Below are 12,602 nucleotides of genomic sequence, written 5' to 3'. Positions count from 1 at the left end.
CAAAAATTAAACAATCCTTTCAACACAGGTCTCCATGTGGAGGGTGCTTCCTGATCTTTGGTGAAGGGGATGCCAAGCTAACCTTTGTCCACCCCCAGGAAAGGGACAACCTCACATCCGATCTGATCAAATCTGTCTCCTTCAGCATTTCATAACTATGACATGGAGACGCAAGGCCAGCAAACATGTCATGCCATACTACTGTGTTATAAATCCTTAAGGAAACACAAGACGAAGGTGCAGTTTCCTTGATGGACTGGCTGTAATTTATTTATTTCCAAAAAGTAGAACCATAAACTTCAGAAGAAGAATCAATTCACAGTAGCTTCTCAGCAAGCACACGCCACCCCCTGTAACAATCACATCCCTGCTGTGTGACTGGAGGAAGCGTCCTGAAGAGCCCGGGGCTGTGCCCAGTTGTATTTCAGAACATCAGTGCCTTCAAACCGAGAATGGGTGTGTTCCTCCTGAATTCTCTAGAATTCAGACATGCTTGGTCAAAAGAAAACAGCATTAGAGGGGAAACACGGGGAAAACAGACTGAAATTTCAATTTTATTATTTTAAGCCTGAGGAAAAGGCAAGCTCCCGCTTGCCACTCACCACTCCCACAGGGCCATTTGGGGCAACGAGAGAGTGGTGAGTGTGTGACCAAAAGGGGTTGTTTTTCCACTTTGTAACCATGGTCTAGGGGTGAGAGGCATAATGCCAGTGCTGTCAGATGGGTGCCCTAAAGACTCTTTTCCCAGTGAGGTCTTGATGGACTGGCTGTAATTTATTCATTTCCAAAAATTAGAAACATAAACTTCAGAAGAAGAATCAATTCACAGTAGCTTCTCAGCCAGCACACACCACCCCCTGTGGTTCTTGAGGTCTTGAGCCCAGGGGTTCAGGAAACTTAGAAGTGATAGCCTCTTCTTTACCCTTTGTTTCTGCCTTTCCATCAGGTAGAATTCAGCTACTGGAAAAACCCAAATGTCGGGAGCTGAGCTTCTAGAGCAATCTGAGTTGTACAAATCTTCATTAGTAGCGCCACAGTCTTAAGCATAGATAGCGAATGAGGCTAAGGTTATACAAGGGTGGCGTAGTGGATAATTGTGAACCTTTTTTGTCTGACTGCCACCTGAATCCCACTTCTATTATTTCTAAATTCCCTAACGCATAAGAAGTGAAAGTGGAAAATGCCAGATATTCAATTCCCAACCTCCCTTGGAGATAGGACATGGACATGTGACCTAGGATTGGCCAATCAATCCCAGACTTTGAATTATAAGCTAGAGATGAAAAGATAAAGACAGGACCCTGGAGAATTCATTTTCATGGCAGACAGTGCAGCAGTAACAGTAATATCAAGTTTCCAAGTCCAGCAGAGATAGTGAAGCAGTGGTAGAGTCTAGTGCTGGGGACGGTGGCTGTCCAAGGACAGGATCGCCATCCCTGGGCTCGTTTTGTAAATTTGGCTGTGGACTGAGCCATAGCCCAGTCTCTTTTCCTCCTCACTTTCAAAGCATAGTTTTACAGAACCTTCTAGCAGTTACCGGCCACAGTATCTTTTCAATAGGCTCCTTTTCTACATAAAAAAGCCAAAGCCAGTTTCTGCTGATTGCAACTAAGAACTCTATTACAGAAGATGGTACCAGAAAATAAGTTATGCTAAGCAACAGGCTTGCAATATGAATGGACCTCATAAAGGAGATGAGTTATAAGGCAATAAGGACCTGAGTTTTGAGCTGGGAAGTTGGTGCCCCTTATTATGCAATGGTACGATAGTGGCTATTTCTTACAGTACTCGCCAAGTTTATATAAGAACCAATAAGAAAAGGAAGGGCTTAAATTGAAGACAGCCTGTCTGAAAACAGAGAATAGGAAGAAAATAGGACTTTACCAAAAGAGGCTCTTTCTGGTTGTAGCCTGCAATATAAGTTATTGAGCATTCAGTGATTTGAAGCTCTTAGACCAAAACAACTTAATTTTCTTCTAGAAGATACATTTCATGAGAGGAGAGGCACGCAGGGAGTAGAAAGCGCCTAAGAAAGACCTTGACCTCCAATACCCCTTGAAGCCCTGGATATAAAATAAGTTCGGAATCTGGTCAGAGAGAGTCTTAGCTGAGGCTCCAGGTTTGTGGTTCAAGGGAATAAACAGAGAACTGGGATTTAAACGTCATTTTGAGAAGTGAAGAATCACCCTGAAACAAGTTCCTCTGAGTGTTCCAAGCTGCTTCGTAACAGCACCACCAAACAGTGTTACTTTTTCCTTAAAACTGATTACCATTTGCACAGAACTGTACTTTTAAGGCTCTTACATGGTTTCCAGTCCACTGTTCAAAACTCAGAGATCTCAAAAATCATTCTTTCTGTTTATTGACTCTTTAGCTTCTGGATTTTGCAAATAAAATAATGATATTCTTAGCTTCTTTTGTACAATAATATCAGAGTGTTTATATATATAATAAGAAATTCACCCGTCATCCTCTATTCACTCTTTATCCTGAGAGAGAAACTGAGGCGCAGAGGCTTGATCAGGTCTGCAAGTGATCATGATCAGCTCCCAGAACAAAGTAAAGACAGCCAAAATGTAAACTTTTCCAGATTTTGTGCCTGGTGGTCCACTGTCTGAGATAGGTACTCAGATGGCTTTCAGTCTTTGGTTTTTATTATCCAATTCCAGCCAAGAGCAGGATGCCCAAAATCTGAACTCACATCACTACCCATTTCATCTGCCACAACACAAGGATGCAAAGCTGTTATCAAGTACTTCTCTGTTCTGTACCTGCAGCCACTGCAGAGCAAGCTAAATTCTTGGGAAGCCTCACTTCCTTGTTCATTTCACAGATGCATGTGGAAGAAACATCACCAGAGTATTGATCCAAGAAGGGTACAGATGTGTAGCGTGTCTGCCAGAACTTCAGCCCGGGGCCAAGTTCAGTGTTCGTTTTGGATTTTCTATTTTCCTTCAGAAAGTCCCTTTGTTCGGTCGTTGATGTCAGCTCTCTGGAAGGGTCACACTAGCATAGACTGTGATGGAATTTGTTTCCTGGGGACAAAGCAAAAGTCTGTGAGTGGAGGGACTGGATACTCACTTCACAGGATGCAAACGAAGACAGTGCTGCTGAGGGAAAGGAAAGGGTCTAAGCGATCACGTTGCATGTTGACGTGTGCAGGGTCTGTCACAGACAGGGCCTTGCTGGGGCAGCACCTGGGTTCGCACACTGCTTCTCCACCTGCAACAAGGGCCACAGCTCCCTTCCAAGCATAAACAGGCCATCACGGGGAGCATGATCTGAGGATCGGCACTCAGGGCTCTGTCTCCCTCTTTGCCCTCTCCCCTTCCATTCTCTTGTAAGGAAAACCATTTGTTTTGCTGTTAGGCAGGGTCACAATCTGGGGGAGCCAAGAGAGTTGTAAATTATTGAGTTTTTAAAAAGCCTAGTGGGACTCAAAGGGAGAGGAGAAAAGAGATATTGGCAGGAGAGAGGAAAGGAGGGGAGAAGAGGGTTATGTGCAAAGATTTCGCACAGGGTAAGGAAAGTCCAAGAAACAAAGAGAAGAGAATGGGGAATTTAAGAGGTTTTGCCATAAAATGTTAACTGTCGCATACTGCTGTGTCCTTAAGTAAACGTCTGTAAAAATCTATATTATTTTGAAGCTTTTGAAGTCTGGTTTATATTTTTACTTCCCTCTTGGCTATGACAATGTACTGAGAATGGACCTCAAGTTGAAGATCTATTTTATCTTGAAATAGGACAACTGCCCAGGCATTTCTGGGTGTGTGTGCGGTAGGAGCGTTGAAGAAGAAGGTGGATGCAGGCATTTGTGTGGCCTCTATAATCCTGGGCTCTCTTCTGAAAAAGCCCAAGTGGAGCAAAGATTTCAGCCCAGAATGTATTTCTGCTCATTCAGTAAAGGAAAGATATATGTCAGAAGCAAACTTAGTCCCTGCTGATCTTGCCATAGGGTAGAACAGGCAAGTCTCATTTTGAGCTGCACCTCATATTCTCTTCTAGGCTTTACACCTATGCAGAGATCCAACCCTAAATATTCTGATTAAATAGGGCCAGGCAGAGTCTAGGCATGAGAATATTTACAAAGCTTCCCTGGTGATTCTGTTTTGTAGCTGGAGTTGAGATCTCCTGGACTTCCGCTGCTGTTCTTAAACTTGAGGGTGTATCAGAATTACCTGGGGTGTGGGTTTTTTTTTTTTTAAATATGTAGGTCTCTGTCTACTCTCCATAGACATTTTCATTTAACAGAATCCCAGGTGGAAGGCCCCAGGAATCTTTATTTTTAACAAGTATGCTGGCTGGTTCTGATGTGGTCCTTGGACAACTCTCAGAGAAACACTGGCCAGTAGGGAGTGAGTGGTGGCCCCATGTGCGCAGGTGTTGGGGGTTTCATGGAAACTGGAAAGCCAAGGCCACAGAGACTCCTTACTGCCTGCATGCTGTGGCCTACCTTCCCCAGTCCAGCACTCATCAATCTGTTTCATTTAATTTGTTTTTAAAGTTTTCTTTTTTTTTTTAAACTTTTAAGTTCAGATGTACACATACAGGTTTGTTACATAGGTAAACCTGTGTCATGGGGATTTGTTGTACACATTATTTTGTCACCCAGATATTAAGCCTAGTACCCATTAGCTATTTTTCCTAATCCTCTCCCTCCTTCCACCTAAACAAATCCCCCTTCTTTTCCCCTCCTCCATGTATTCCCTCTCTACAGAGAGTAGGCAGAGAAATGCCTCACCTGGACAGACTCTGGGACAGGCTCTGTGGCAGCAACATAAATGGTGGTGCAAGGGTCCTGAGTCGGGAAGGAGTCAAGTTTCTTCTGAATAGTCTACAAGAGAAGCAAACAATGCAGATTAGCTGAATAGAGAGAGCTAGTTCTCACCCAACTCTCCGACGGAGAAGCAGACTCAAGAAGCCTTGAGGCAGAAAGTTCCTTCATGTCATTTGGCCCAACCTCCTCCCAGGTGGGAATTCTCCCCCAGATTCCCTGGAACTCAATTTCCCAGGCTTTGCTTGAACTCCCCAAGCGGCGTCTTGGAGCACGCAACTTCCCAAGGCAGCCTCATCCATTGTTAATGCTTCCCAGATATTTTAAATGTCTTCCTCACAAGAAACTGAAATTGATGTGGCTCTTACAGAGGCAGCTCAAGGGGACAGAATAGTAACAGAATTTAGTCTGTCTCACTCATGTCACCGGCTACACACAGAGTTCTTGCATCCCACCCTGCCATTCCTATTCCTCCTCCTCCTCACATATGTCTTCTCATTTGCCTCACAATCAGTCTATGTGCTAAATACTGTTGTTACTCACACTTCACTGACGACAAAGCTACAGCTCGGGAAGATCATGTTTTTTTTTTTTTTTTTTTTTTTTTTTTTTTTTGAGACGGAGTTTCGCTCTTGTTACCCAGGCTGGAGTGCAATGGCGCTCTCGGCTCACCGCAACCTCCGCCTCCTGGGTTCAGGCAATTCTCCTGCCTCAGCCTCCTGAATAGCTGGGATTACAGGCATGCACCACCATGCCCAGCTAATGTTTTGTATTTTTTTTAACATGTACATGCAAGAAGTGTCAAAGCCAGGAGTCCCCCGCCTTAAGCTCTTTTAACTTAAAGTGCATGTCCTTTCTATCACTATTCTTCTTTGGTCGCCTCAACTTATAGTGACCTATCCCATACCTAAATTCCTCAGGTATTTAAGGTCTAATTTACACACTATGGCAGTCTATGCTATATTTAAAACATTCTGATATATTTATGTGTTGTTTCTCTAGTCTTTACACTCGTTGAGGAATAACCTATATATTTTTGAGTTCCCCACGGAACAGTGTTCAACACATAAAAATAAACCCTTCAGTTGATATTTGTTGATGTTACTTTGAAGGAATCAACATCCACAATATCTGAACAAAGTCCTCAAAGTAAATTGAGGCTACATTCCTGTAAGATGCGAATGCCATCACTTATAATAGGGAAGTCATTAATTCAACACACTTGGGGGAACACTGGTTATGGGATAATGCTGCTCTCCACTCTCCCTGGGTGTAGAGCCAGATTTGAAGCCACAGCAGATGTGTTTTGATGAGAGAGAGCTTGGAATCTTGTCATGTGATGGAAGGATTAAAGAATTAGGCAAGTTTATTGGAGGAAAAAGGGATGGGACATAATTTTTCTTTTCATGTATTTGATGAATTGCCATATAGAAGAGGAATTCTATTTGCCTGTAAAGTATCTCAAGTTTAAACCAAGATTGGGATTTGTGGGAAATATTTTGGTTCAATATAATGCAGATCATTCTAATATTAAAAGATGAGCAAATAAGGGATAAATTGCCTTGGCAGGCAATGAGCTCCTATAGTTATAAGTGCTTGGGCATGGTCTAGACCAGTGCTGCTGACGTTTACTATGCATATGAATTACTTGGGGATCTTGTTAAAGGGTTGATTCTATTTCAGAAGATCTGGGGAAGGGCGTGATTCTGCGTTTCTAATAAAGTCCCAGGTGATTTTGATGCTGCTTGTTCACTAACTATATTTTGGTGAAAAGGAGCTAGGCAACACTTTGGAAGCAATGTTGTAGAAGATAATTCAAGCAGTAATTGGGTGGTTCAAATAGATGACTTTCAAGATCCCATACTATTCTTAAATACTACATTTTGAAGAAACGTAGAATTTAAGAAAGAATTTCTTGCAATAAAGAGATAGATTAAGAGGTTATAAAAACAGTTTTAACATTAAGAGACCTTTATCAACAGAGGCAACCTCTGCTTGTCTTCCTGTTTGGGAGAACTTTAGCATGACCTGACCTAGAGGCAGAAGGAAGAAGGCAAATAACTTACATTTTTAACATTAATTCAAAAGTTTTAAAAAGGAGAAAAATATGTAAAAGAAATCACCCATAGTCCTATTAAGACTACATGTGTATTTAAATGTTCACTTTGGGATTTTTACCCAGGCACAGGGAATTATTTTAAACATAATTATAATAAGTTAGTATATTTTTGTATCTTGTCATCTTCAGTTAGGACCACTGATTTGTACATGTTTAGGGGGCATAATTTACAAGCAACTCCAGGGGCATTATTTTCACATATTCTTTGTGAATGACGGCCCCTGGAATTAACTCTGCAAGACAGCAACTCTAATAAGTCCTGGAAGAGTTCCTAGCACACAGTAAACATCTGTTAAGTGATTTTCACTTATTATATTCTTTACAAGATTATTTTATAGCCATTACAAATAAGAACAAAGGCATTGCTAGTTTTTAAATAATTGTCTATATTATTACAGTCTTTAAAATGACATAATAAAGGCATTGCAAATATGAACAAAAAATTGTGAGAATGTGGGTAAGTCTAAGTACATATCTTTATATATAAAACAATAATAATTGGGTCTCATGTGTTTCAAATATATATGAAATTCAAATAATGACAAAAAAATCACATAAATCAAGAGGTGAAATTATAGTGGACTTAAAGTATTATGCAGGAGGGAAGCAAACATTAGACTTTGGTAAGTCAAAAATGTGTTTTACAATTTCTAGGGTAGCCACTAAAGACAGAAAAAAGTTGTTCACTAACATGTAGAGGAGAAAATTGAATAATAAAATATAACTTTAAAAATTTCTACCAAAGAAACCCCAGTCTCAGATAGCTTTACTAGCAATTTCTACCAAATATTTAAGGGGAGAAATAAGACCAATCCTACCCAAACATTCCAGAGGATAACAAAAAGGAAATGTATCCCGTAATGAGTTGAACTGTGGCCCCAAAAGATATGTCCACCCAGAATCTCAAAATGTGATTTTATTTAAATAAAGATCTTCACAGATGTCAAGGTAAGAATTTCAAAATGAGGCCGCCTTGGATTAAGATAGGTCCTAAGTCTGATGATGAGCATCCTTACAAGAGATGGAAAAGGAGAAGACACAGAGAGGGAGGTCAAGTGAAGATGAAGGCAAAAATTGCAGATACACAACTACAAGCCAACAAATGCCAGGCAGAGCCTGGAGCCACCAGATGCTGGGAGAGGCAAAGAGGATTTTTCCCGAAAGCCTCCAGAGGGAGTGTGGCCCTGATGACCATGGCTCCTTGATTTCGAACTTCTAACCTCCAGAACTGTTACAGAATACATTTCTGTTGTTTTAAGCACCAATTTTCTAGTAATTTGCTATGGCAGCCCTGAGAAACTAATACGTACCCCAACTCATTATGTGAATTAGCATATATCTTTATATCAAAAGCCCACTGGTTGGGCATGACTACCCAGGACTCTTCCAGTTCTTGAAGTCTGAATTTATAAGAGGAGAGTGACCAACCTTACCGTGAGGTGGGCATTAGGTAGAGCAGCTTTGTATCATTTTGGGATCAATCTGAGGCTTGTGATTAAAGAAGAGTCCAAGAAGAACTACATTATTTTTTTAAGGACATTTGAAGTATTTCTACCTCAACTTGCATCCCAGTTAGATATAGTCACAATAATGCTACATACCAGCCACTGCAAAATTCAATGCCTTCCAAAAAAAAAGAAAGAAAAAAAATGGTGGTGGCTGGCAAGATGGCCAGATAGAACAGCTACCATCTGCAGCTCACAGCAAGATCAATGCAGAAGGCAAGTGATTTCTGCATTTCCAACTGAGGTACCTGGCTCATCTCATTGGGACTGGTTAGACAGTGGGGGCAGCCCATGGAGGGCAAGCAGAAGCAGGGTGAAGTGTTGCCTCATCTGGGAAGCACAAAGGGGTTGGGGAACTCCCTCCCCTAGCCAAGGGAAGCCATGAGGGACTGTGCCCTGAAGAATGGTTCACTTCAGCCCAGATACTACACTTTCCCACAGTCTACACAACCCACAGACCAGGAGATTCCCTCAGGTGCCTACCATGAGGGCCCTGGGTTTCAAGCATAAAACTAGGCAGCCGTTTGACCAGACACCAAGCTAGCTGCAGGAGTTTCTTTTTCATACCCCAGTGGTGCCTGGAACACCAGTAAGACAGAACCATTCACTCCACTGGAAAGGGCCCACATTCCACCATGAGGTCCTTGGGTTTCAAGCATAAAACTAGGCAGCCGTTTGGCCAGACACCAAGCTAGCTGCAGGAGTTTCTTTTCATACCCCAGTGATGCCTGGAACACCAGTAAGACAGAACCATTCACTCCACTGGAAAGGGGGCTGAAGCCAGGGGGCCAAGTGGTCTAGTTCAGCGGATCCCACCTGCATGGAGCCCAGGAAGGTAAGATCCACTGGCTTGAAATTCTCTGCCAGCACAACAGTCTGAAGTCAACCTGGGATGCTGCAGCTTGGTGGAGAGAGGGCCGTCTGCCATTACTGAGGCTTGAGTAGGCGGTTTTCCCCTCACAGCATAAACAAAGTCACCAGGAAGTTCACATTGGGTGGAGCCCACCACAGTTCAGCAAAGCCACTGCAGCCAGACTGCATCTCTAGATTCCTCCTCTCTGGGCAGGGGATCTCTGGAAGAAAGGCAGCAGCCCCCTTCAGGGACTTATAGATCAAACTCCCATCTCACTGAGACAGAGCACCTGGGAATGGGTGACTGTAGGCGCAGCTTCAGCAGACTTAAACATTCCTGTCTGCCAGCTCTGAAGGGAGCCGTGAATCTCCCAGCACAGCGTTGGAGCTCTGCTAAGGGACAGACTGCCTCCTCAAGTGGGTCCTGACCCCCGTGTCTCCTGACTGGGAGACACATCCCAGCAGGGGTCAACAGACATGTTATACAGGACAGTTCTGGCTGGCATCTGGCAGATCCCTCTGGGATGAAACTTCCAGAGGAAAGAACAGGCAGAAATCTTTTCTGTTCTGCAGCCTCTGCTGGTGATGCTTAGGCAAACAGGGTCTGGAGTGCACCTCCAGCAAAATCCAGCAGACCTGCAGCAGAGGGGCCTGTTAGAAGGAAAACTAACAAACAGAAAGGAATAGTATCAACAACAGCAAAAAGAACATCCACACCAAAACACCATATGAAGGTTGCCAACATCAAAGACCAAAGGTAGATAAATCCATGAAAATAAGAAAAAATCAGTGCAAAAAGGCAGAACATTCCAAAAACCAGAATGTCTCTTCTCCTCCAAAAGATCATAACTCCTTGCCAGCAAGGGAACAAAACTGAACAGAGAATGAGTTTGATGAATTGACAGAAGTAGGCTTCAGAAAGTGCATAATAGCAAACTCCTCTGAGCTAAAGGAGCATGTTCTAACCCAGTGCAAGGAAGCTAAGAACCTTGAAAAAAGGTTAGAGGAATTGCTAACTATAATAACCAATTTAGGGAAGAACATAAATGACCTGATGGAGCTGAAAAACACAGCATGAGAACATCATGAAACATGCACAACTATCAATAGCTGAATCAATCAAGTGGAAGAAAGGATATCAGAGACTGAAGATCAACTTAATGAAATAAAGCATGAAGACAAGATTAGACAAAAAAGAATGAAAAGGAATGAACAAAGTCTCCAAGGATATGGGACTATGTGAAAAGACCAAACCTACATTTGATTGGTGTACCTGAATGTGACAGGAAGAATGGAATCAAGTTGGAAAACACACTTCAGGGTATTATCCCAGAGAACTTCCCCAACCTAGTAAGACAAGTCAGTATTCAAATTCAGCAAACACAGAGAACACCATAAAGACGCTCTTCGAGAAAAGCACCGCAAGAAACATAATCGTCAGATTCACCAAGGTTAAAAAGAAGAAAAAAATATTAAGGCCAGCCAGAGAGAAAGGTCGAGTTACCCACAAAGGAAAGCCCATCAGACAACAGTGGATCTCTCTGCAGAAACCCTACAAGCCAGAAGAGTATGAGGGCCAATATTCAACATTCTTAAATAAAGGAATTTTCAACCCAGAATTTCATATCCAGACAAATTAAGCTTCATGAGCAAAGGAGAAATAAAATCCTTTACAGACAAGCAAATGCTGAGAGATTTTGTCACCACCAGGCCTGCCTTACAAGAACTCCTGAAGGAAGCACTAAACATAGAAAGGAAAAATTTGTACCAGTAACTGTAAAAACATACCAAATTGTAAAGATAATTGACATTATGAAGAAACTGCATCAACTAAAGGGCAAAATAACCAGCTAACATCATAATGACAGGATCAAATTCACACATAACAATATTAACCTTAAATGTAAATGGGCTAAATGCCCCAATTAAAAGACGCAGACTGGCAAATTGGATAAAGAGTCAAGACCCATCGGTGTGCTGCATTCAGGAGACTCATCTTACATGCAAAGACACACATAGGCTCAAAATAAAGTAATGGAGCAATATTTACCAAGCAAATGGAAAGCGAAAGAAAAAAGCAGGAGTTGCGATCCTAGTCTCTGACAAAATAGGCTTTAAACCAACAAAGATCATAAAAGACAAAGAAGGGCATCACATAATGGTAAAGGGATCAATGCAACAAGAAAAGCTAACTATCCTAAATATAAATGCACCCAATACAGGAGCACCCAGGTTCATAAAGCAAGTTCTTAGAGGCCTACAAAGAGGCTTAGATTCCTACACAATAATAGTGGGAGACTTTAACACCCCATTGTTAATATCAGACAAAACAAAGAGACAGAAAATTAACATGGATATTTAGGATTTGAACTCAGCTCTGGATCACACAGACCTAATAGACATCTACAGAACTCTCCACCCCTAATCAACAGAATATACATTCTTCTCAGCACCACATCGCACTTCTTCTAAAATTGACCACATAATTGGAAGTAAAACACTCCTCAAATGCAAAAGAATGGAATTCATAACAAACAGTCCCTCAAAATACAGTGCAATCAAATTAGAACTCAGAATTAAGAAACTCACTCAAAATTGGACAACTACATGGAAGCTGAACAGCCTGCTCCTGAATGACTACTAGGTAAACAACAAAATTAAGGCAGAAATAAGTAAGTTCTTTGAAACCAATGAGAACAAAGACACAACATACCAGAATCTCTGGGGCACAGCTAAAGCAGTGGTTAGAGGGAAATTTATAGCACTAAATTCCCACAGGAGAAAGCAGAAAAGATCTAAAATGTGCACCCTAACATCACAATTAAAAGAACTGGAGAAGCAAGAGCAAACAAATTCAAAAGCTAGCAGAAGACAAGAAATAACTCAGATCAGAGCAGAGCTGAAGGAGATAGAGACATTAAAAACCCTTCAAACAATCGATAAATTCAGGAACTGGTATTTTAAAAAGATCAACAAAATAGATAGAACACTCGCCAGCCTAATAAAAAAGAAAAGAGAGAAGAATCAAATAGACACGATAAAAAACGATAAAGAGGATGTCACCACTGATCCCTCAGAAATACAAGCTACCATCAGAGAATACTATAAACACCTCTAAGAAAATAAACTAGAAAACTTAGAAAAAAAATGGATAAATTCCTGGACACATACACCCTCCCAAGACTAAATCAAGAAGTCAAATCCCTGAATACACCAATAACAACTTCTGAAATTGAGGCAGTAATTAATAGCCTACCAACCAAAAAAGTCCAGGACCAGATGGATTCATGGCCAAATTCTACCAGAGGCACAAAGAGGAGCTGGTACCATTTCTTCTGAAACTATTTTAAAC

The 12,602-nt window shown here is 41.6% G+C and overlaps 1 protein-coding gene across 2 annotated transcripts in view; it reads right to left on the bottom strand.

The window, feature by feature from the left end:
* Nucleotides 1-238: 238 nt before the first annotated feature.
* SLAMF1 (signaling lymphocytic activation molecule family member 1) overlaps nucleotides 239-12,602 on the bottom strand; it is a 44,292-nt gene continuing 31,928 nt past the window's right edge. The window contains exons 6-7 of one of the 2 annotated variants that reach the window (XM_017503595.2): nucleotides 4,742-4,834; nucleotides 239-3,035 (exon numbers count right to left, since the gene is read on the bottom strand). In XM_017503595.2, coding sequence (XP_017359084.1) covers nucleotides 2,985-3,035; nucleotides 4,742-4,834 — 144 coding nt within the window. In that variant the 3' untranslated portion in view covers nucleotides 239-2,984. The remainder of the gene's footprint in view (nucleotides 3,036-4,741; nucleotides 4,835-12,602) is intronic. The other variant, XM_037729611.1, reaches the window with a different exon arrangement.

The sequence above is a fragment of the Cebus imitator genome, unplaced genomic scaffold, assembly GCF_001604975.1.
Source record: "Cebus imitator isolate Cc_AM_T3 unplaced genomic scaffold, Cebus_imitator-1.0 Scaffold313, whole genome shotgun sequence".
Taxonomy (NCBI): Eukaryota; Metazoa; Chordata; class Mammalia; order Primates; family Cebidae; genus Cebus; species Cebus imitator.
This window is presented reverse-complemented; position numbering and strand designations above follow the sequence as displayed.